Raw genomic sequence first — 20,680 nt, forward strand, 5'->3', positions numbered from 1 at the left:
CCTCGCACAGCTGAACACGACATTAAAGAAAGAGCGTAGGCTGGAGCATGGCATTTGAAAATGACAGCGCTGGCGTCAAATCAGTGATGCTTGATGTCATAATCTGCCTGCTCTGCATGCTGCTGGTGCTTGTTAGATGTGCACACACGCAAACCCCTTTACCAAGATGACATCTGGCACATTTCCTGTTGGTCGTGTGCACATGCATTGTGGACGCCGTTTTTGTACTTTTGGAGGCCTCAAAGTGCCTAAAAAATGGGCGCTACAGAGCCCAATTTAGCCCACAGTGTCTGTTGGATCTTGGACAGCTGAATTGACCCAGTGCCCAAATCCATTTAAAAGGAAGGCCATTTCATGAAATTTTAATTAAATCCTGTCATGTGTTCGAAATGGGGTCTCTGACAGCCAAATTGCACCGTCCATAGGAGGTGAGAGACTGTCTGAAGTTCACAGGAAGGGGGGGTGGATGCCTGGTTTAATGCTTCCTACTTGATCCCTTTTAAATCCTGACAAATATGAAAATAATTCCACGCATCCTTCCCTCCCCTTTAGGAATCCGTTATTGCCGGCTGTTTAAACACCGACACCACCTGTTGTTTCTCGGCCACTGCGCATGTGAAACAGGTGAGAAAGAAGAAACTTACCTCACCTGCACATTTTTAAAACTTCGTTTTACGAACAGTCCCCATGCCATAGTGACAAAAACAGGGTCCAGCGGGAATTTCACCCTTCCCATACTTGGGGCTTGTGCGGAGAAAAGGACTATTCTCCCCCTAACCCCGCTGAAATTAAATTGCAGAACAATCTTCCCAGCTGAGACTACCCTGAACACAAAGCCCTTCTATCATCCTCCATCCTTCCCCCGTCTCTTCCCCTTCACCCCTCCACTCCTCCATTCACCTTCGCTCATCCTCTTCCTCTCCCACTTCTCTTTTTCTCTCTCAACCTGCTCCTGTCCTTTCTGTCTCTCCCCCTTCTCCCAATCTCTCTGACCCCTTCCACACCCTGCCCTCCTCCCATTAGCCTCCTTTCCTTTCCCCCATATGGGTCTAATTATACTCCCACCCTCTGAAGCTGCATACTGCACTTGCTCTCGATTCCCTGTGTATATATAATGCCACAGGAGAGAAACTAATGATATTTTAAAAATCTTATGTTTGAGTATACATGCTGTCAACCTTTGCCATTATACATTCTTATGTCCATAATTATAATAGAAACTGCCCTTGCAACTTGTCACATTAAATTACACTTTTCTGCCAGTGTTATCACTGCAGCGATTTGGTTTTGCCCTCTTAGCTTGTACTGCAGAGAATCTGCTATGCTCCAACCATACTCTGCTTTCCAAATTGCTATAGATTTAGCTATAAATAATATAAAATCAAACTATTATGTAAAAATAAGGTCAGAATGTTTGATTTTTTTTTAAAATGGTAACTAAACTATGTCGATGTACCCTAGTCCAATTTTCCTCACTTGCTGACCTCGCTCCGGTTGAAGACTACATTTAGTCTTTGTGCAGGACTTGATAAATACATTAGATTTTTTCAGACTTCCGACTTCTGTCACCATTACTTCGGTGTTATGTCTTGGTTGTCGTATTATTTCTGTTACACTTGGGTGTTAGTTTTAAACTGTGAAAGTACGCTTACCATTTTACTTACCTTTCTGTCTTCTGGGAGTAGGTGCTGCTGTGGCAAAATCCTCCACAGTGCTACCTCTGCAATAATAGATTGTGGCTCTGGCTGCAACTCCCCGCCACATGGATGACCAAGCATCTATATATCCTGATTTTTTGCAGCCCCAGCTGAATTCTTCTGCTCTCAAACCTTGATCTGCCATAGATCACATTCCACTGGGCCTATATTGGGTAGAAATCGGACCTCCTTGCGGCTACATCAAATAGGCGGTAGGCCCCTGCATATGTGAATGAGGGGCCTAATGCTTGTTTTAGGACCCCTTTGCTAAACTGGGCTGCCCTGAGCAGAGCAGGCATCGAGTCTGCTAGTGAAGCCACATCTGCAACTGGAGCTACCTACTCTAATTCAATTTTCCCACTGTTTCCACATATCTGTTAATAGTTTTCATTTTCAAATATCCTGTACTCATCCAATTACCTTTTTAAATGTTGTTGTAATCTCTTCCTCAATAGTTGGGAGAGAATGAAATGGAATGAAACTTTGAGAAATCCAATGATCAGAGATCAGGTAGGTTACTATGACATTTAACATAGATCGAAACTCATATTTTACCAGATAAACTTACAGGAGAAGTTAAGTCTGACCACAACAGATTTTCTTGTAGTAGTTCCTACACAGAAGACTGACTCCACATATTTTAAATTTGTATTTTATCTTACCAATAAACATCTAAATCTGCAGTCCATCAGCCTTCCCATGAAGCAGTGTGGGCACAAGGCCATGTGGATAGTTAATAAATAAACCACATTCACGTGATCTGTGTCTTAATTATTTTTACATCAATGGAACTGACAGATTGTTAAAGGATGTTCCTCCAAACATAATTATTTCCATACTGGGTAAAAAAAACCCTGACTAACCGTGAGGAATTGTTCAGGAGGAGGTTGATATATAGCCCAATCAGAACATGTTCATCACCCAGTCTATCAGCAATATCAAGGCTGTACTGTAACCTAGAATAATGGAAATGTAAAGAAACAAAGCAAAACAAAGAATAAAAAAACATTGTAAAAGGTAAATGAGAAATGAAAAAGGAAGCAAAAGGAATGATATATCTTTACACACACACACACACACACACACACACACACACAGCATTGTCTCTTCTGCTTCAAGATATCCAATCCATAATATACTATACTTTTCCACCAGGATGTTAGCTAGCTCATGATTGGAGCATGGGATGGGCTAAAAAAGCTGAATGTGCTGTTTATGAATAGGGCTGTCTAATCTATGAAACTAAAAGTACATGCAATACTTCTAATACTAAATTTGTAATAGCAGAAATGTTTCTACAGATGTGAAGCAGTACAGCTTCACTGCTTGAAATTCTGTTCTAAGATATTTGGAAACATAAGATATCTATAAGTATTTACATTGTTTGTTAGCATGATATGTAACAAAATTATTCTTTTAGTAGTTTTATTAGCTCATGCCAGATACTGCACAGTCTCCTTAATACTCACCCTTTGCCCTTCAGCAAAGCTGGAGCAGCCCTAGCCAGTTGTTTGTTCTGCTCTACTTCATTGATCTCATCAGGAAAGCTATTTAATGAGATAAGAAGACTAAACAAAGAATACGCAATAATACTGGGGAAGCAGGTTTAAAGCAAGACTGTGAACAGCATTTATAATGTAATCACATGCCCCCCAAAAAACGTAAAAAAAAGGAAATGAAAAAAAATTAAGATGGCATGTAAGAAAATTCAAAATAAGACATCAAAATAGTAAATAAGAACATAAGAAATAGGAGCAGGAGTAGGCCATACGGCCCCTCGAGCCTACTCCACCATTTAATACGATCATGGCTGATCCGATCATGGACTCAGATCCACTTCCCTGCCCGCTCCCCATAACACCTTATTCCCTTATCGGTTAGGAAACTGTCTATCTCTGTCTTAAATTTATTCAATGACCCGGCTTCCATAACTCTCTGCAGAGAATTCCACAGATTTACAACCCTCTGAGAGAAGAAATTTCTCCTCATCTGTTTTAAATGGATGGCCCCTTATTCTAAGATTATGGCCTCTAGTTCTAGACTCCCCTATGAGTGGAAACATCCTCTCTGCATCCACCTTGTCAAGCCCCTCATAATCTTATACGTTTCAATAAGATCACCTCTCATTCTTCTGAATTCCAATGAGTCGAGGTCCAACTCAACCCCCTACTCAACCTTTCCTCATAAGTCAACTCCCTCATCTCTGGAATCAACCTAAACTTCTTGTTCAAGCAGTTGCTTAGGCTGGCTTGTCCTCGGAGCTGTTCCCGGCCTGCTGCCGTATACGTTTTTTCAGCTGCACTTCTGACGAAGTAACAGCGTTGGAATGGGAGCAGCTCTGAGGAAATTTCTGCCCTAAGTTTCATGTTTCAAACCAATACAAGCTTTGTTCTGTATTATTTTCAGCTAATGGTGAAATTGAGTTTTTATTAGTTTTTAAAAAAAGGATACCAACCTCAGATTGGCAAATATAATTAAAACATATCTCCTGATCGTTATTGTGTGTGCCGATTTCCTCTGTATAGTGCCAGGTTTCCAGTTTCTTTGTCACAGTTAGGCTTCCACAGTGAGTGAACGGCAGACATTCATTCTTGAATATCTTTATATCAGTGCTCCTTGCTGAACTTATAAATTAAATGACGTTTTACAATGGCCCAGATTTTACAGTCAGGTGCGATCAAATGGCACTTGCTTTTCATTACACTTCAAGCTGCCAACAGACATTTCATGAGCTTTTGCGCAACAACTTATGGTAATTAGAGATCCATTTCAACATGGCAGCATGGCGCTCTCGACAGGGGATCTGGGACCTGTGTGAGCAGATCAAGCAACAGCGTGTCTCTTCAACCAATTAGATTGAGGAATCCTTACTGAGACGCGCAGGCCAAAATCTTTATCTGCAGACCAGCTGAGAGCGGGGGAGGGGGGGCGGGCTGGAGGAGATCCGGTAGCGTGTGGGAAACCTGGACTTCTGGGTTTCCCCGCACCCTGTGGAGATTTAAGTATGGGAGGGGGATGCTGATGGTGGGGGAGCTTGGGGGACCAGGAGGAAGCACTCCTGCTCCTCCTAGCCCACAATGAGTGCTCCCCAAGGCTGTCTGCGCCTCGCTGCAGTTGCCGGGAATCCTGAGGCCCGGGAGCCCCGGCCAGTCAAGTTAAACCTGCAAAGTATGTTAAGTCAGAGGCTTTCAGCCTCGTTATAATATTTAAATGCATAGCAGCCTCCTGGGAGCAGTTAGCTGCCTGCCCCTTGTCCCGCCTCAGTTAAAACTTGGAAGTTGGCGGGTTTGTGCCAGCTTCCCACACGCTTCCCATTTCATCATCATCATCATAGGCAGTCCCTTGGAATCGAGGAAGACTTGCTTCCACTCCTGAAGTGAGTTCTTTGGTGGCTGAACAGTCCAATACGAGAGCCACAGATTTTGTCACAGGTTGGACAGAGAGTCGTTGAGGGAAGGGGTGGGTGGGACAGGTTTGCCGCACGCTCTTTCCGCTGCCTGCGCTTGATTTCTGCATGCTCTTGCCATTGAGACTCGAGGTGCTAAGCGCCCTCTCGGATGTACTTCCTCCACTTAGGGCGGTCTTTGGCCAGGGACTGCCAGGTGTCAGTGGGGATGTCGCACTTTATCAGGGAGGCTTTGAGGGTGTCCTTATAACGTTTCCTCTGCCCACCTTTGGCTCGTTTGCCGTGAAGGAGCTCCGAGTAGAGCACTTGCTTTGGGAGTCTTGTGTCTGGCATGCGAACTATGTGGCATGCCCAGCGCAGCTGATCGAGCTTCCCATTTAACCCCCCACCCACACACACACCCATCTGCTCACCTATGTTAAAATTCCCACTGCAGGAGCTAAAGCAGGATGTGTAAGTTAGAATGTTTAATTCAATGTAAAATCATGTACAGAAAGTGAAATAAAGGAGAGAAAGAAAGATGGGATAAAGAGAGAGGAATAAAAAAGTTTCTTAAAAATTATTTTAGTTTAAAAAGATTTTAAAACACCAATTAAAATCGGAAGGAATGACACTCCACACTTGTAAACGTAAATTTTCAATGCTGGAGTGGTTATTCGGCAGTAATTAAGACTTATCACACCGTTAAAAATTCACTTAAACTTGAATGAACAAGCCTTAACTTTTTCTGGCATGTTTAGTGAGTATCAAGTGGGGAAGTACAGCAACTTCACGCCCGCTCATGTATTTCATGCCAAGTCTCCCAGCGTGTAGTGAAGCTTGTGGAGGAGCAAGGCAAATTGGACAGCAACTTCCTGATTTCCGCATTTAATTGTGCATGTGCGGACTCCAGAAGTTGCTGTCCGATTTATTCCATAATAATGGTGAGCGCTGATAGCCTCACTGTTATTTCTGCTGCAAAATCTGGGCCAATATCTAAATGAGGAAAACCAAATATATGTAAAACAGGCACCAAACCTCATCCCATAAAAAAGGATAGGGCATTAAAATAATAAATAATGTGTAATAAACTAATTTTAAAAATCTAGCAATCCAGCTGCTTCAATACATGACAATTACTTCATTTGTCAGTTTTTCAGTGCTGTGTGCACACGTGTTTTTTGCTTTAACCATCACTATTAAATCGACTTCATCACCAAAAAACAATCATTGTGACTGAGGTTGAGGAGTTTGCTGACTGACCATCACAAACTGTAAACCACCACTATACCTCGTAGGTTTTAACTTTGGTTGATATTACTGATTTTAGTGCACTGATTTATGTGATCCTATCTGTGCTAATTTGATGCACTTGTTAACCCATTTACATGTGTCAGCAGCTACATTAAAATAGCAGAGAGCGGAATTTAGCACAAATGTGCTAACCTTCGCTAAAAACAGCACATGTAAAAACTTTAATCCTTGGAGGTTTCTTGTCCATTTTGTAAATAACTCATCATAGGCAGTCCATTGGAGTTGAGGAAGACTTGCTAATGGCATCATCTAACAAGTTCACACCAGCATGGTATAATTATCTCCTTTTTAATTAAACAAATACATTTTAGAACAACAGTTCAAACTGGAGATTGGTGGCCATTAATCGGTCCAGGCAACGGGCGGTCGAGGAGGTCGTTCAGCCCGACTGCCTGTCTCTCTTCCACAGTTACATTCCAGCCAAGGTGTCCATGGACACAGATCACGCGGTGTCCACCGGTACACTCGCAGCTCTCCGTGAGAGGTGGGCGCCGGAGGGACTGGAGTACATAATTTCAACAGGGAACAGAATTTTAATTTGATTTGATTTGACAAAGGTTCCCTTAATGTTCACTTGTTAATTTATGGTTTTTGGTGCCCTCAAAAAAAAAGGGGGGCACTTGATTGAAAGTTACTTTAAAATAGTTGAAGAGCTATTGCACTGGGAGGGGCTTGGCCACTTAGCAGCTGTGAGCCTGGTGGCTGAATTGGTGGTATTCAGTTTCATTGTTTGAGAGGAGGAAGAAGAGGAGCTGCCTGCTTGCTCCTACTAGCCTTTTACTGGTACTGCAACAATAACTGCAGAGAGATAGTGGAAAAGAACTGAAACCTGCAAATGCTCAATACTCTAGACAGCTCACATTATCTTCTGAAGGAGGCACAAGAGTCAATATTGAGCTTCTTACCTGCACAGCACTATTATCAGTGAAATATTATCAGAGGTGTTGTCGGTGTGGCACCTGACACTCCTACCAGGGACACTGAGGCCCAGCTAAGGTTGAAGAAAAAATGGGCCACAATGTTTTGCAATGTCACTAAGCAAGCAAAAGGTAATTGGTCCCCTCTTGGATCAATTACTTTTGTTTTGGTCAATCTTGGAACTTTACCAAGGTGCAGTATGGGACATACTCCAGCTCTCTGGGTATAAACAGCTACAAGTCCTGTGGGCCTATTGGATGGCATATTGGGCAGAACTCCTGGAATCGTCTGAGAATGTGCTTAGACACACCCCCAAGGGTCAGCCCAGATACAAGTGGAGTAGGTGGAACCATCCCTTGACCACGCAATTGGAATTCAGGATGGAGTGGAAATAGAGCAGAAGCTGGCTCTATCCAGATTCTGCCCCAAATCCTGCATCCCCTCATGTGGCTGATCCACTCTAGATGCACCCTCCACACTCAGGAACTTTAGTCCCTTAGGGGGCAAAATTACCCTGCACCCCGATTGGGGGCGATAACCTTCTGAGGCCTGGACAGTCTGTGCCCAGCGCAGAAATCCCGCCCCACCGTGGAATTGCCCTTACCGCCCCTTAAAGGAAGCGGTGCGCAATCTCGTGCGCTCCACTTCCTTTGGGGACAGTAATAGGGCGCTACTGGGATGCTGAAGTACTTCCAGGCCCCTCCCCTTTGATTAAAGGGAGGGCCGCTGCGCACTCTGCAAGGCCTCTGATGGCCTCCACTTTTGCCACCAGGGCAGCAGGCAAGTGGGTCTGCGGCCCAGCACCCAAGACGGAGTGCCAGACTGCATGATGGCTACTCTAGGGCCGGCATCATTGAGCCGGCCTGAGAGTTGGCAGACAAAAAAAGATGCCGGCCCGGGGTGCTGGCGCCTTCCCCTTTAAGCACTGCCCTGAGAGCAGATGTCTGCCAGCTTCGCGACCTGCGGGGCGTTCAGGGGTCGGCGCAGGGCGGTGAATGGTTGCCGTGCTCGGCGATGATGTCACTGCCAGTTGTGCGGTGGCCCGGGGTGCTAACCAGCATGGCAGCACCTCCGCAAACTCCTGGGCAATTTCCTGGGAGGCGATAGTGCGCCCCTCTCCTGGGCAGAAAGTATCTTGGCCCCTGGAGGCTATAAAAAGGGGCAAATACCTAAAGTCTCCTAAAGGTTTTGTATTTTATTTATTTGTCCTGATATGAATTATCATTAATTATCACTGCATAGGTACTAAATGTAAATAAACAACAATTCATATCTACATACCAGGCAAGTAGCTGCCATATTTTATCAAAGCTACCCATTTATGTACATTCAAACTACAGATATAGCTCGAGACAAGAAGGTAAGTGCTAGTTTCTTTTGATTCAATCTCTAACAAGGCCCAAAGAAACATTCTTCACCATTTGTTCAGACATTTAAGATAATCTTTTACAAGGATTCTATCTTGCTGCAGCCACAAGTGTGATCCTTAAAATCTGTTTAGACAACACAGACATTTAAGGAACTAATTCATATAGTATGAGATCAGATTAATATTTTGTCAATTCCCTTGCTGTATTTGGCATTAGCTGTCAACATATACACTTTTGTTACTTACTACAATTCTATTATCCCTGCAGTGAGAGTATCACCTTCTCATACATTTATAATTGTGGGAAGAATGCTAACCAAACTAATGAGCAAGCAACAGAGTCTGTGGGTTTGAACATTAATACACTTGCTATCAATTAATACTGAAAGTTTCCTTTGTGACGTAATGAAATCATGCAAAAGCTTTGTCAACTGATGTTTAACCTCTTAATCATCGGAATTGTAACCTATCGGTTAACAGACACGTCACTGAGATGAACAGTAAAGCCAAGGTAAATATTTGGTTTGATTACTCACATCCTGCACGATAGAGACAGTGGACATTCTTTGTGACAGTAAAACAAGTACCGGAAGGACTTGGAACTTTTGTTCATTAACATTGCTACTATCCCATGTACAAGTTTAAATACAAAAAAAAGAAAGACTTGGATTTATATAGTGCCTTTCATGATCACCGGACGTCTCAAAGCACTTTACAGCCAATGTAGTACTTTTAGAGTGTAGTCACTGTTGCAATGTAGGAAATGCAGCAGCCAATTTGCACCAAGCAAGCTCCCACAAACAGCAATGTGATAATGACCAGATAATCTGTTTTATTATGTCAATTGAGGGATAAATATTGGCCATAACACTGAGGATAACTACCCTACTCTTCTTTGAAACAGTGCCACAGGATCTTTTACATCCACTTGAGAGAGCAGGCAGGGCCTCGGTCTAACATCTCATCCGAAAGACGGCACCTCCAACAGTGCAGCGCTCCCTCAGCACTGCACTGGAGTGTCAGCCTAGATTTTTGTGCTCAAGTTCCTGGAGTGGGACTTGAACCCACAACCTTCTGACTCAGAGGCGAGAGTGCAACCCGCTGAGTCACAGCTGACCAAATGAGCTGGTTCAAAGAGTGAAATTACATATTTATGTGCAAAATGCTGAATTTCCCCTTTTGCTGATAGTTGAACACAACTTAATATTTGATTAATAATTTCAGCATGTGATAGCTTGGGATATATTTATTTTAGCAAGCTATCAGTTGGTATGTCCCTACACTGCATGAACACTTGTACATTGTTAAATTGTGTAATGTTTGATACTATTCCTCCCATTTCATGCAGCATTATTCAGATGAACAAGTGGCTCAGAATCTGCAAGTATCTGTTCGCTCCTTATGGGAAGCATCTGGAATCCACATCCCATCATTCCATGGTATTGATATACAATTGCCCTTCACTATCATATTACATTTTAATGGGGACGCTCGTATTCTAATTGCTCCAATGAAAATAAAGATCAAATTATCCATAATTCCTTTCTTTTAAGAATAGTCAATGATATTTTGATATTATTTTGGAATATTAAACCTATAAAAATATATTTACTTTTAAGAGTATAGATTTCCATATTGTTCTGTAAAATGACTTGACCCCTCAGGATTGTATAGAATGTTTGAACCTGGTTTCCTATACCACATGGTATTTTGATTAGGTGATCCTTTTCCACATTAATTAGATAATATATCAGTAATAAGAAAGCTTTGTTACTTTAAGCCAACAAAAAGGATACTCATGTATTAATTGTTAAACTCACAGACCCAGCACTAATGCAATCTAAATGGACTAACTACATCCTATGAAGCAGTTGGCTCAGTATCCGAGTCTACTCAATAAGATCAAAGTTTGGTCTCTGTTACTGACCGTGAGTTGTTCACAAGCTCATTTACATACAGCTGAATGACAGTATGTTCATCATGCATCCCATCTAGTAACCTGAATAAGTTAAACCAAGGATAAAGGGTAATTGATTTAGAAAACAGAAAACAATTTATTTCGCAGGCTGTGATTATGGGAATTTTTTTGTTGAGAAATATACATCGATTAAAGCATTCCTTAATATTTCCATGATTGTTGTAAAACTTTGTGAATCCCAAGGGCCCACAGTGAAATGGTTTGTTTGCTTCTTATGTACATTAGACATCAGACAAGCTCAATAAAGATCAGCACAAATTACATGGTTAGACATACAGCTTGATATCTCCATTTGTTAACACTTAAGCAACGTGGCTTAAATTAAGTATCTAAAGAATTTTAGCAATTGAATTTACAAAGTTAAAGTTAGCATACTGTTGTTATGTATCAGACACGAATATATGTACAGGCTTCTGAGACTTTGCGCAATGTGGGAAAATGCAACTAAGCCAACATCTGTAGCAATGCACCGTAACCTCGTGAACACACTGGATTCACCTCTATGTGGTGCCTAATTAGGGATAAAACTTGGAAATCTCTGATACAGTAATAACATTTTTAAAAAGATCCAAAATTAATAATATCCATTCACTTTTTAAAATAAGTGTAAAAGTAAAAAAAAAACTTAACTTATATTAAATGCCAATTTATGACTGGGTGCATACCTTAAAAATCATAAAGCTCATATAAAATATCACCAAAGTAGTTTAAATAGAAGAAATATCCTCTTTCTTTTAGCGCAAACCTTTGTTTGCAAGAGTAGCGAGTGAACGAAATATATTATATATTTGGGATACTGATTCTTGCAGAATTCTGCAAGGATCTGCATCATCCGATTTGGTGAAAAAGAAAAAAAAATAAGAGCAAAAAAGACCAACACAAGTATCAAATTCTTATTTCATACTCACAATGACTTATTTTGTTAATTTTAGCAATTGGAGAAAAACATAGCCAATATTAAAATAAATTAAAGTAAAATATGGGAAGGATGGTAGTGAATTATAAAACAGAAATCCTCTGACCCCCTTGTTTGGTTTTCTGACTTCCATCCATCCAGTATCATCCATATTTTGTACAGCAGATGAGCCATGTTTATCAGATTAAAATAGTGTGTTTTAGAACAAGTGCTTGCTAAAAATAATACTCAGGAAAATACTTTCATGAAACTGTGCTGTTGTATAAATGTAGTACTTCAAAATCCTAACTAGCCCTTTCATTAATTTATTTGGAAACATAGAAAATAGGTGCAGGAGTAGGCCATTCGGCCCATCGAGCCTGCACCACCATTCAATAAGATCATGGCTGATCATTCTCTCAGTACCCCTTTCCTGCTTTCTCTCCATACCCCTTGATCTCCTGAGCCGTAAGGGCCATATCTAACTCCCTCATGAACATATCCAATGAACTCTCGTCAATAACTCTCTGCGGCAGGGAATTCCACAGGTTAACAACTCTCTGAGTGAAGAAATTTCTCATCATCTCAGTCCTAAATGGCCTACACCTTATCCTAAGACTATGTCCCCTGGTTTTGGACCTCCCCAACATCAGGAACATTCTTCCCGCATCTAACCTGTCCAGTCCCGTCAGAATCTTATGTTTCTAGGAGATCTCCTCTCATCCTTCTAAACTCCAGTGAAATAAAGGCCCAGTTGATCCAGTCTCTCCTCATATGACAGTCCAGCCATCCCTGAAATTAGTCTGGTGAACCTTCGCTGCACTCCCTCAATAGCAAGAACGTCCTTCCTCAGATTAGGAGACCAAAACTGTACGCAATATTCCAGGTGAGGCCTCACTAAGGCCCTGTACAACTGCAATAAGACCTCCCTGCTCCGATACTCAAATCCCCTAGCTATGAAGGCCAACATATCATTTGCCTTCTTCACCGTCTGTTGTACCTGCACACCAACCTTCAATGACTGATGAACCATGATATCCAGGTCTTGTTGCACCTCCCCTTTTCCTAATCTGCCACCATTCAGATAATATTCTGCCTTCGTGTTTTTGCCACCAAAGTGGATAACCTCACATTTATCCACATTATATTGCATCTGCCATGCATTTGCCCACTCACCTAATCCGTACAAGTCACCCTTCAGCCTCTTAGTGTCCTCCTCACAGCTCACAACGCCACCCAGTTTTTAGTGTCATCTGCAAACTTGGAGATATTACACTCAATTCCTTCATCCAAATCGTTAATGTATATTGTAAAGAGCTGGGGTCCCAGCACTGAGCCTTGCGGCACTCCACTAGTCACTGTCTGCCATTCTGAAAAGGACATGTTTATCCCGACTCTCTGCTTTCTGTCTGCCAACCAGTTCTCCATCCACGTCAGTACATTACCCCCAATACCATGCACTTTGACTTTGCGCACCAATCCCTTGTGCGGGGCCTTGTCAAAAGCCTTTTGAAAGTCCAAATACACCACATCCACTGGTTCTCCACTCTGCTGATTACATCCTCAAAAAATTCCAGAAGATTCGTCAAGCATGATTTCCCTTTCATAAATCTATGCTGACTTGGTCCGATCCTGTCACTGCTTTCCAAATGCGCTGCTATTTCATCCTTAATGATTGATTCCAACATTTTCCCCACTACTGACGTCAGGCTAACAAATCTATAATTACCCGTTTTCTCTCTCACTCCTTTTTTAAAAAGTGGTGTTACATTAGTTACCCTCCAGTCCATAGGAACTGATCCAGCGTCGATAGACTGTTGGAAAATGATCACCAATGCATCCACTATTTCTAGGGCCACTTCCTTAAGTACTCTGAGATGCAGACTATCAGGCCCCGGGGATTTATCAGCCTTCAATCCCATCAATTTCCCTAACACAATTTCCCGCCTAATAAGGATATCCCTCATTTCCTCCTTCTCACTAGACCCACTGTCCCCTAGTACATTCGGAAGGTTATTCGTGCCTTCCTTTGTGAAGACAGAACTGAAGTATTTGTTCAATTGGTCTGCCATTTCTCTGTTCCCCATTATAAATTCACCTGAATCCGACTGCAAGGGACCTACATTTATCTTCACTAATCTTTTTCTCTTTACATATTTATAGAAGCTTTTGCAGTCAGTTTTTATGTTCCCTGCAAGCTTCCTCTCGTACTCTATTTTCCCCCTCTTAATTAAACCCTTAGTCCTCCTCTGTTGCATTCTAAATTTCTCCCAGTCCTCAGGTTTGTTACTTTTTCTAGCCAATTTATATGCCTCTTCCTTGGTTTTAACACTATCCTTAATTTCTCTTGTTAGCCACAGTTGAGCCACCTTCCCCATTTTATTTTTACTCCAGACAGGGATGACAATTGCTGAAGTTCATCCATGTGATCTTTAAATGTTTGCCATTGCTTATCCACCGTCAACTCATTAAGTATCCTTGGCCAGTCTATTCTAGCCAATTCACGCCTCATACCGTCGAAGTTACCTTTCCTTAAGTTTAGGACCCTCGTTTCCGAATTAACTGTGTCACTCTCCATCTTAATAAAGAATTCTACCATATTATGGTTACTCTTCCCCAAGGGGCCTCGCACAACAAGGTTGGTAATTAATCCTTTCTCATTACACATCACCCAGTCTAGAATGGCCAGCTCTCTAGTTGGTTCCTCGACATATTGGTCTAGAAAACCATCCCTAATACACTCCAGGAAATCCTCCTCCACCGCATTACTACCAGTTTGGTTAGCCCAATCAATATGTAGATTAAAGTCGCCCATAATAACTGCTGTGCCTTTATTGCACGCATCCCTTATTTCTTGTTTGATGCAGTCCCCAACATCACGACTACTGTTTGCTGGTCTGTACACAACTAGCGTTTTCTGCCCTTTGGTATTCCACAGCTCCACCCATACCGATTCCACATCATCCAGGCTAATGCACCTCCTTACTATTGCATTACATTTCCTCTTTAACCAGCAACGCCACCCCGCCTCCTTTTCCTCTCTGCCTATCCTTCCTAAATATTGAATACCCCTGGATGTTCAGTTCCCAGCCTTGGTCACCCTGGAGCCATGTCTCCGTGATGCCAATTACATCATATCCGTTAACTGCTGTCTGCGCAGTTAATTCGTCCACCTTATTCCGAATACTCCTCGCATTGAGGCATAGAGCCTTCAGGCTTGACTTTTTAACACACTTTGCCCCTTTAGTATTTTGCTGTAATGTGGCCCTTTTTGTTTTTTGCCTTGGGTTTCTCTGCCCTCCACTTTTACTATTCTCCTTTCTATCTTTTGCTTCTGCCTCTATTTTATTTCCCTCTGTCTCCCTGCATAGGTTCCCATCCCCCTGCCATGTTAGTTTAACTCCTCCCCAACAGCACTAGCAAACACTCCCCCTAGGACATTGGTTCCGGTCCTGCCCAGGTGCAGACCGTACGGTTTGTACTGGTCCCACCTCCCCCATAACCGGTTCCAATGTCCCAGGAATCCCTCCCTGCTGCACCACTCCTCAAGCCATGTATCCTGCAATTCCTACTCTGACTAGCACGTGGCACTGGTAGCAATCCTGAGATTACTACTTTTGATGTCCTACTTTTTAATTTAGCTCCCTAAATTCATCTCGTAGGACCACATCCCGTTTTTTTATCTATATCGTTGGTACCTATGTGCACCACGACAACTGGCTGTTCTCCCTCCCTTTTCAGAATGTCCTGTACCCGCTCCGAGACATCCTTGACCCTTGTACCAGGAGGCAACATATCATCCTGGAGTCTCGGTTGCGGCCGCAGAAACGCCTATCTATTCCCCTTACAATTGAACCCCCTATCACTATCGCTCTCCCACTCTTTTTCCTGCCCTCCTGTGCAGCAGGGCCACCCACAGTGCCATGAACTTGGCTGCTGCTGCCCTCCCCTGATGCGTGATCCCTCTCAACAGTACCCAAAGCGGTGTATCTGTTTTGCAGGGGGATGACCGCAGGGGACCCCTGCACTACCTTCCTTCTACTGCTCTTCCTGTTGGTCTTCCATTCCCTATCTGGCTTTGGACCCTTCACCTGCGGTAAGACCAACTCGCTAAACGTGCTATTCACGTCATTCTCAGCATCGTGCATGCTCCAGAGTGAATCCACCCGCAGCTTCAGTGCTGCAATGTGGTCCGTCAGGAGCTGGAGGCGGATACACTTCCCGCACACGCAGTACAGGAGGAGCATAACACATGTCCGAGCTCTCCTGCCATGTATTAACTCTTAGATTAACTTAAATTGGCAACAAGAATGCTAAAGGTAACTTATTGATATAGAAAAGAAAAAGAAAAACTACTCACCAATCACCAGCCAATCACTTACCCCCTTGGCTGTGACATTATCTTTTGATTTCTTTCTACTTCTTTTTTGCCTCCCCGCTGCAGCTGCACCAGCTGGGCCTTTTGTAGGCATCCGACTCGACGCTGCTCCTCCTCCTCGCTCTCCCGCTCCCCGACTGCGACTGATGGGCCTCTTGTAGACCTCCGACTCGACGCTGCTCCTCCTCCTCCCTCTCCCTTGCCTTCTAACTGGCATATATATAGATTGATGCCAAGGTTTTCTACTTTTGGTTCCATACTGCCTGACTGTGAAACCAATCCAATTGAACATAAAATGGACAAAACATTAAGTTAATCAAGATGATAATTTTACATGTCACAGAAACCCAGTCTGTGTCCCATAAAAAATGTTTTATAAAGGAATGTGTCTGCTTCAAAAGAAAAGATTGGATTAGCTTCCAGAATGCAGATAAAATGCTCTAGTGACAAAGAACTAAAGCTCCACAATATTAAACAAGGTTAGATGCATTTATTGTTAGATATTTTGGATTGTATGTATAAAATAGCACTTTGCTTTGAACTGATAATTTAGAATGCATCCAAGGATTAAGTTAGTAGAAACAAGGGCAATACAGATGCTTGGTGGCAAGCAAGCAGTAACCTCCTACCCACCAGACCAAATGAATTGGACATAATGGACTGAATTTTAATGGGGGTTGGAAGCAGGGAGGCTCTAAAGCAGTCAGGAAACCCAGGAGAATGGGTTTTGCATTGGCCCTGTTGAATGGTAGCATCTGATTTGCACAAGAAACCACTGTTCCCTACCTGCACCAGCTAGATAGAGAGGTTCGCTGGGTGTGGGTGGATAGGAGGGAGGGAGGGATCATGTGGGAGCCGGGGGGTGGGGTGGGGCGGGGGGGGCGGCAGCAGGAGCAGCACAAGGTGTCAGGGTTGGATGAAGAGGTGATCAGGAGTCAGGAACAGCATGGTAAGTGTCATGTATTTAACAATCATTGTAACGCATGTATTAGCTGACCGAAGTTGTACACCTTGAGAACATTGACCACAACGGGGTGAACTTGTGGGAGACACTCCTAACCTGGACTTTCAGATATAAAAGGGGAAGCTCCACCCACCTTCATCACTTGAGGTCTTGGTAATAAAGGTAAATGGTCACAGAGTGACCTTCTATCAAGTATGGGCCTCGTGTGCATTATACTGTATAGTAAGGACATATCATTGGCGACGAGAAACTGGGATTTAAACCATGCGAGCATGGCCACTAGCAGCACAGAAGAGAGGTACTGTGTTGGTGATCATTGGGATGACTTTATTGAGAGACGACAGCAAAGTTTTGTCACTAAGGAATGGTTGGGACAGGATTCGGCCGACAAACGCAGGGCTCATCTCCTGACGGTTTGTGGATCCAGAACGTACTCCCTGATGAAGGACCTTCTAGCGCCAGAGAAGCCGGTGGACAAGACGTTCGAAGAGCTCAGTAAGTTGATCGGGGGACACCTTAAACCGGCGAGCAGCATGCACATGGCGAGACACTGGTTTTACATGCACCGGCGGCGAGAAGGGCAAAGCGTTCCAGACTTCGTGGCAGATCTCCGGCGACTGGCGAGCCCATGTAAGTTCACAGATGCATGCAGAGCGGAGATGCTGTGAGACTTTTTTTATTGAGGGCATCGGGCACGCTGGGGTTTTCAGGAAGCTGATTGAGACCAAAGACTTGACCTTGGAAGCGGCGGCTCTGATAGCCCAGACATTTATCTCAGGGGAGGAAGAGTCCAGAATGATGTATGCCAAAAATCTTGGCTCAAATGCAGCAAACGAGCTGGGAGTCAACATTGTTAACGCGGCACACAGTTCTCTAGGCAGGCAAGGGCAATCGGACATGCCCCAGCATGTAGTTGAACCCAAAGGGGGAATTCAACACAGACAATGGCTAGCTGAACGGCGATTCATGCCATCGCAATGGACAATGCAGCCAGTAATGGGGCCATCAACACCTGTAAATGGTGCGCTTAAGGACAGTTACAGAGACAGTCAGAGACGATCGACTGGGAATGGACCTTTTGTTTCCAACAACGGGGCCTCCAGCTCATGCTGGAGGTGTGGAGGCAAACACCCAGCCAGAGCTTGCAGGTATCAGCAATATACCTGCAGAAACTGCAACGTCAGCGGTCACTTGCCGCGTACGTGCAGGAAACCTGCAGCCAGGTTGATGTAAGCCCTACAAGGCCAAATGAATACTGGGAGAAATCGCTGGAAGCTGAAATTCAGCGAGTTCATGTGGAGCACGTATACAGTTCATATACCAGGAAGCCACCGATAATGATGAAAGTGCTCCACAATGGCATCCCAGTATTAATGGAGCTAGACACGGGGGCCAGCCAGTCCCTGATGAGTATCAAACAGTTTGAAAGGTTGTGCGTGTCCAAGGCCAGGAGGCCAAAATTATTGCCGATTGACGCACAGCTCCGGACATATACAAAGGAGATCATTCCAGTGCTAGGCAGCGCCACGGTAGTCGTGACCCACAAAGATTCGGAGAACAGGTTGCCACTCTGGATTGTCCCGGGGGACGGTCTCGCACCACTGGGGAGGAGTTGGCATGCTGTCCTGAACTGGAAATGGGGTGATGTCAATGCAATTTCTTCTGTGGAGAGAGTATCATGCTCACAGGTCCTGGACAAATTTGATTCATTATTTCAACCCAGCATCAGCACTTTCATGGGGGCCAAGATAGTGATTCACATAAACCCGGACGCCAGGCCAGTACATCACAAGGCCAGAGCGGTGCCGTACGTGATGCGGGAAAAGATAGAATGCGAATTGGACCGCCTGCTGAGGGAAGGCATCATCTCGCCAGTCGAATTCAGTGACTGGGCGAGCCCGATCGTGCCGGTGCTCAAAGCGGATGGGTCGGTCAGGATATGTGGTGATTACAAGGCCACCATCAATCGCGTGTCACTCCAAGACCAGTACCCGCTACCGAGAGCGGAGGACCTCTTTGCGACGCTATCTGGTGACAAACTTTTTTCAAAATTGGACCTGACCTCAGCTTACATGACCCAGGAGCTGGCGAGTGAGTCGAAGAAGCTGACCACCATCATGACACACAAGGGGTTATTTGAGTATAACAGATGTCTGTTCGGGATTCGTTCGGCCGCCACGATCTTTCAGCGAAATATGGAAAGCCTCCTCAAGTCAATTCCAAGGACGGTGGTTTTTCAAGACGACATCCTCTTCACGGGTTGCGATACTGAAGAACACCTCCACAACCTGGAGGAGGTGCCATGCAGACTGGACCGGGTAGGGCTGCGACTGAAAAAGGCGAAGTGCGTCTTCTTAGTTCGAGAGGTAGAATTCCTGGGTAGAAGGGAAGCAGCAGATGGGATCAGACCCACTGCGTCCAAAACGGAAGCGACCCAGAGAGCACCCAGACCCTGTAACACGATGGAGCTGCCTTCGTTCCTGGGGCTCCTGAACTATTTTGGTAACTTAGAAACATAGAAAAATAGGTGCAGGAGTAGGCCATTCGGCCCTTCGAGCCTGCACCATTATTCAATAAGATCATAGCTGATCATTCCTTCAGTACCCCTTTCCTGCTTTCTCTCCATAACCCTTGATCCCCTTAACTGTAAGAGCCATATCTAATTCCCTCTTGAATATATCCAGTGAACTGGCATCAACAACTCTCTGCGGCAGGGAATTCCACAGATTAACAACTCTCTGAGTGAAGAAGTTTCTCCTCATCTCAGTCCTAAATGGCCTACCCCTTATCCTAAGATTATGTCCCCTGGTTCTGGACTTCCCCAACATCGGGAACATTCTTCCTGCATCTAACCTGTCCAGTCCGGTCAGAATCTTATATGTTTCGATGAGATCCCCTCTCACCCTTCTAAACTCTAGTGAATAAAGGCCCAGTCGATCCAGTCTCTCCTCATATGACAGCCCAGCCATCCCTGGAATCAGTCTGGTGAACCTTCGCTGCATTCCCTCAATAGCAAGAACGTCCTTCCTCTGACTAGGAGACCAAAACTGAACATAATATTCCAGGTTTGTCTCACTAAGGCCCTGTACAACTGCAGTCGGACCTCCCTGCTTCTATATTCAAATCCCCTAGCTATGAAGGCCAACATACCATTTGCCTTCTTTACCGGCTGCTGTACCTGCGTGCCCACTTTCAATGACTGATGAACCATGACACCCATGTCTCGTTGCACCTCCCCTTTTCCTAGTTTGCCGCCATTAAGATAATATTCTACCTTCGTGTTTTTGCCCCCAAAATGGATAACCTCACATTTATCCACATTATACTGCATCTGCCATGCATTTGCCCACTCACCTAACCTGTCCAAGTCACCCTGCAGCCTCTTAGTGTTCTCCTCACAGCTCACACCGCCACCCAGTTTAGTGTCATCTGCAAACTTGGAGATATTACACTCTATTCCTTCATCCAAATCGTTAATGTATATTGTAAAGAGCTGGGGTCCCAGCACTGAGCCCTGCAACATTCCACTAGTCACTGCCTGCCATTCTGAAAAGGACCCGTTTATCCCGACTCTCTGCTTCCTGTCTGCCAACCAGGTCCCTGTCCACATCAGTATATTACCCCCAATACCATGTGCTTTGATTTTGCACAATAATCTCTTGTCCAGGACCTTGTCAAAAGCCTTCTGAAAGTCCAAATACACCACATTCACTGGTTCTCCCTTGTCCACTCTGCTAGTTACATCCTCAAAAAATTCCAGAAGATTCGTCAAGCATGATTTC

General features: G+C 44.1%; 1 protein-coding gene across 17 annotated transcripts in view; it reads right to left on the reverse strand.

The window, feature by feature from the left end:
* Positions 1–20,680, reverse strand: part of dtna (dystrobrevin, alpha) — a 709,829-nt gene that overhangs the window by 199,619 nt on the left and 489,530 nt on the right. For 16 of the 17 annotated variants that reach the window (XM_070892657.1, XM_070892659.1, XM_070892667.1 and 13 more), the window contains 2 exons: positions 3,167–3,244; positions 2,561–2,653 (listed from right to left, as the gene is read on the reverse strand). The exons of the other annotated variant lie outside the window; for it this stretch is intronic. In XM_070892657.1, the coding sequence (XP_070748758.1) occupies positions 2,561–2,653; positions 3,167–3,244 (171 nt within the window). The remainder of the gene's footprint in view (positions 1–2,560; positions 2,654–3,166; positions 3,245–20,680) is intronic. 17 annotated transcript variants of the gene reach the window in all.

This window comes from Pristiophorus japonicus, chromosome 1 (assembly GCF_044704955.1).
Source record: "Pristiophorus japonicus isolate sPriJap1 chromosome 1, sPriJap1.hap1, whole genome shotgun sequence".
NCBI classification, from domain to species: domain Eukaryota; kingdom Metazoa; phylum Chordata; class Chondrichthyes; family Pristiophoridae; genus Pristiophorus; species Pristiophorus japonicus.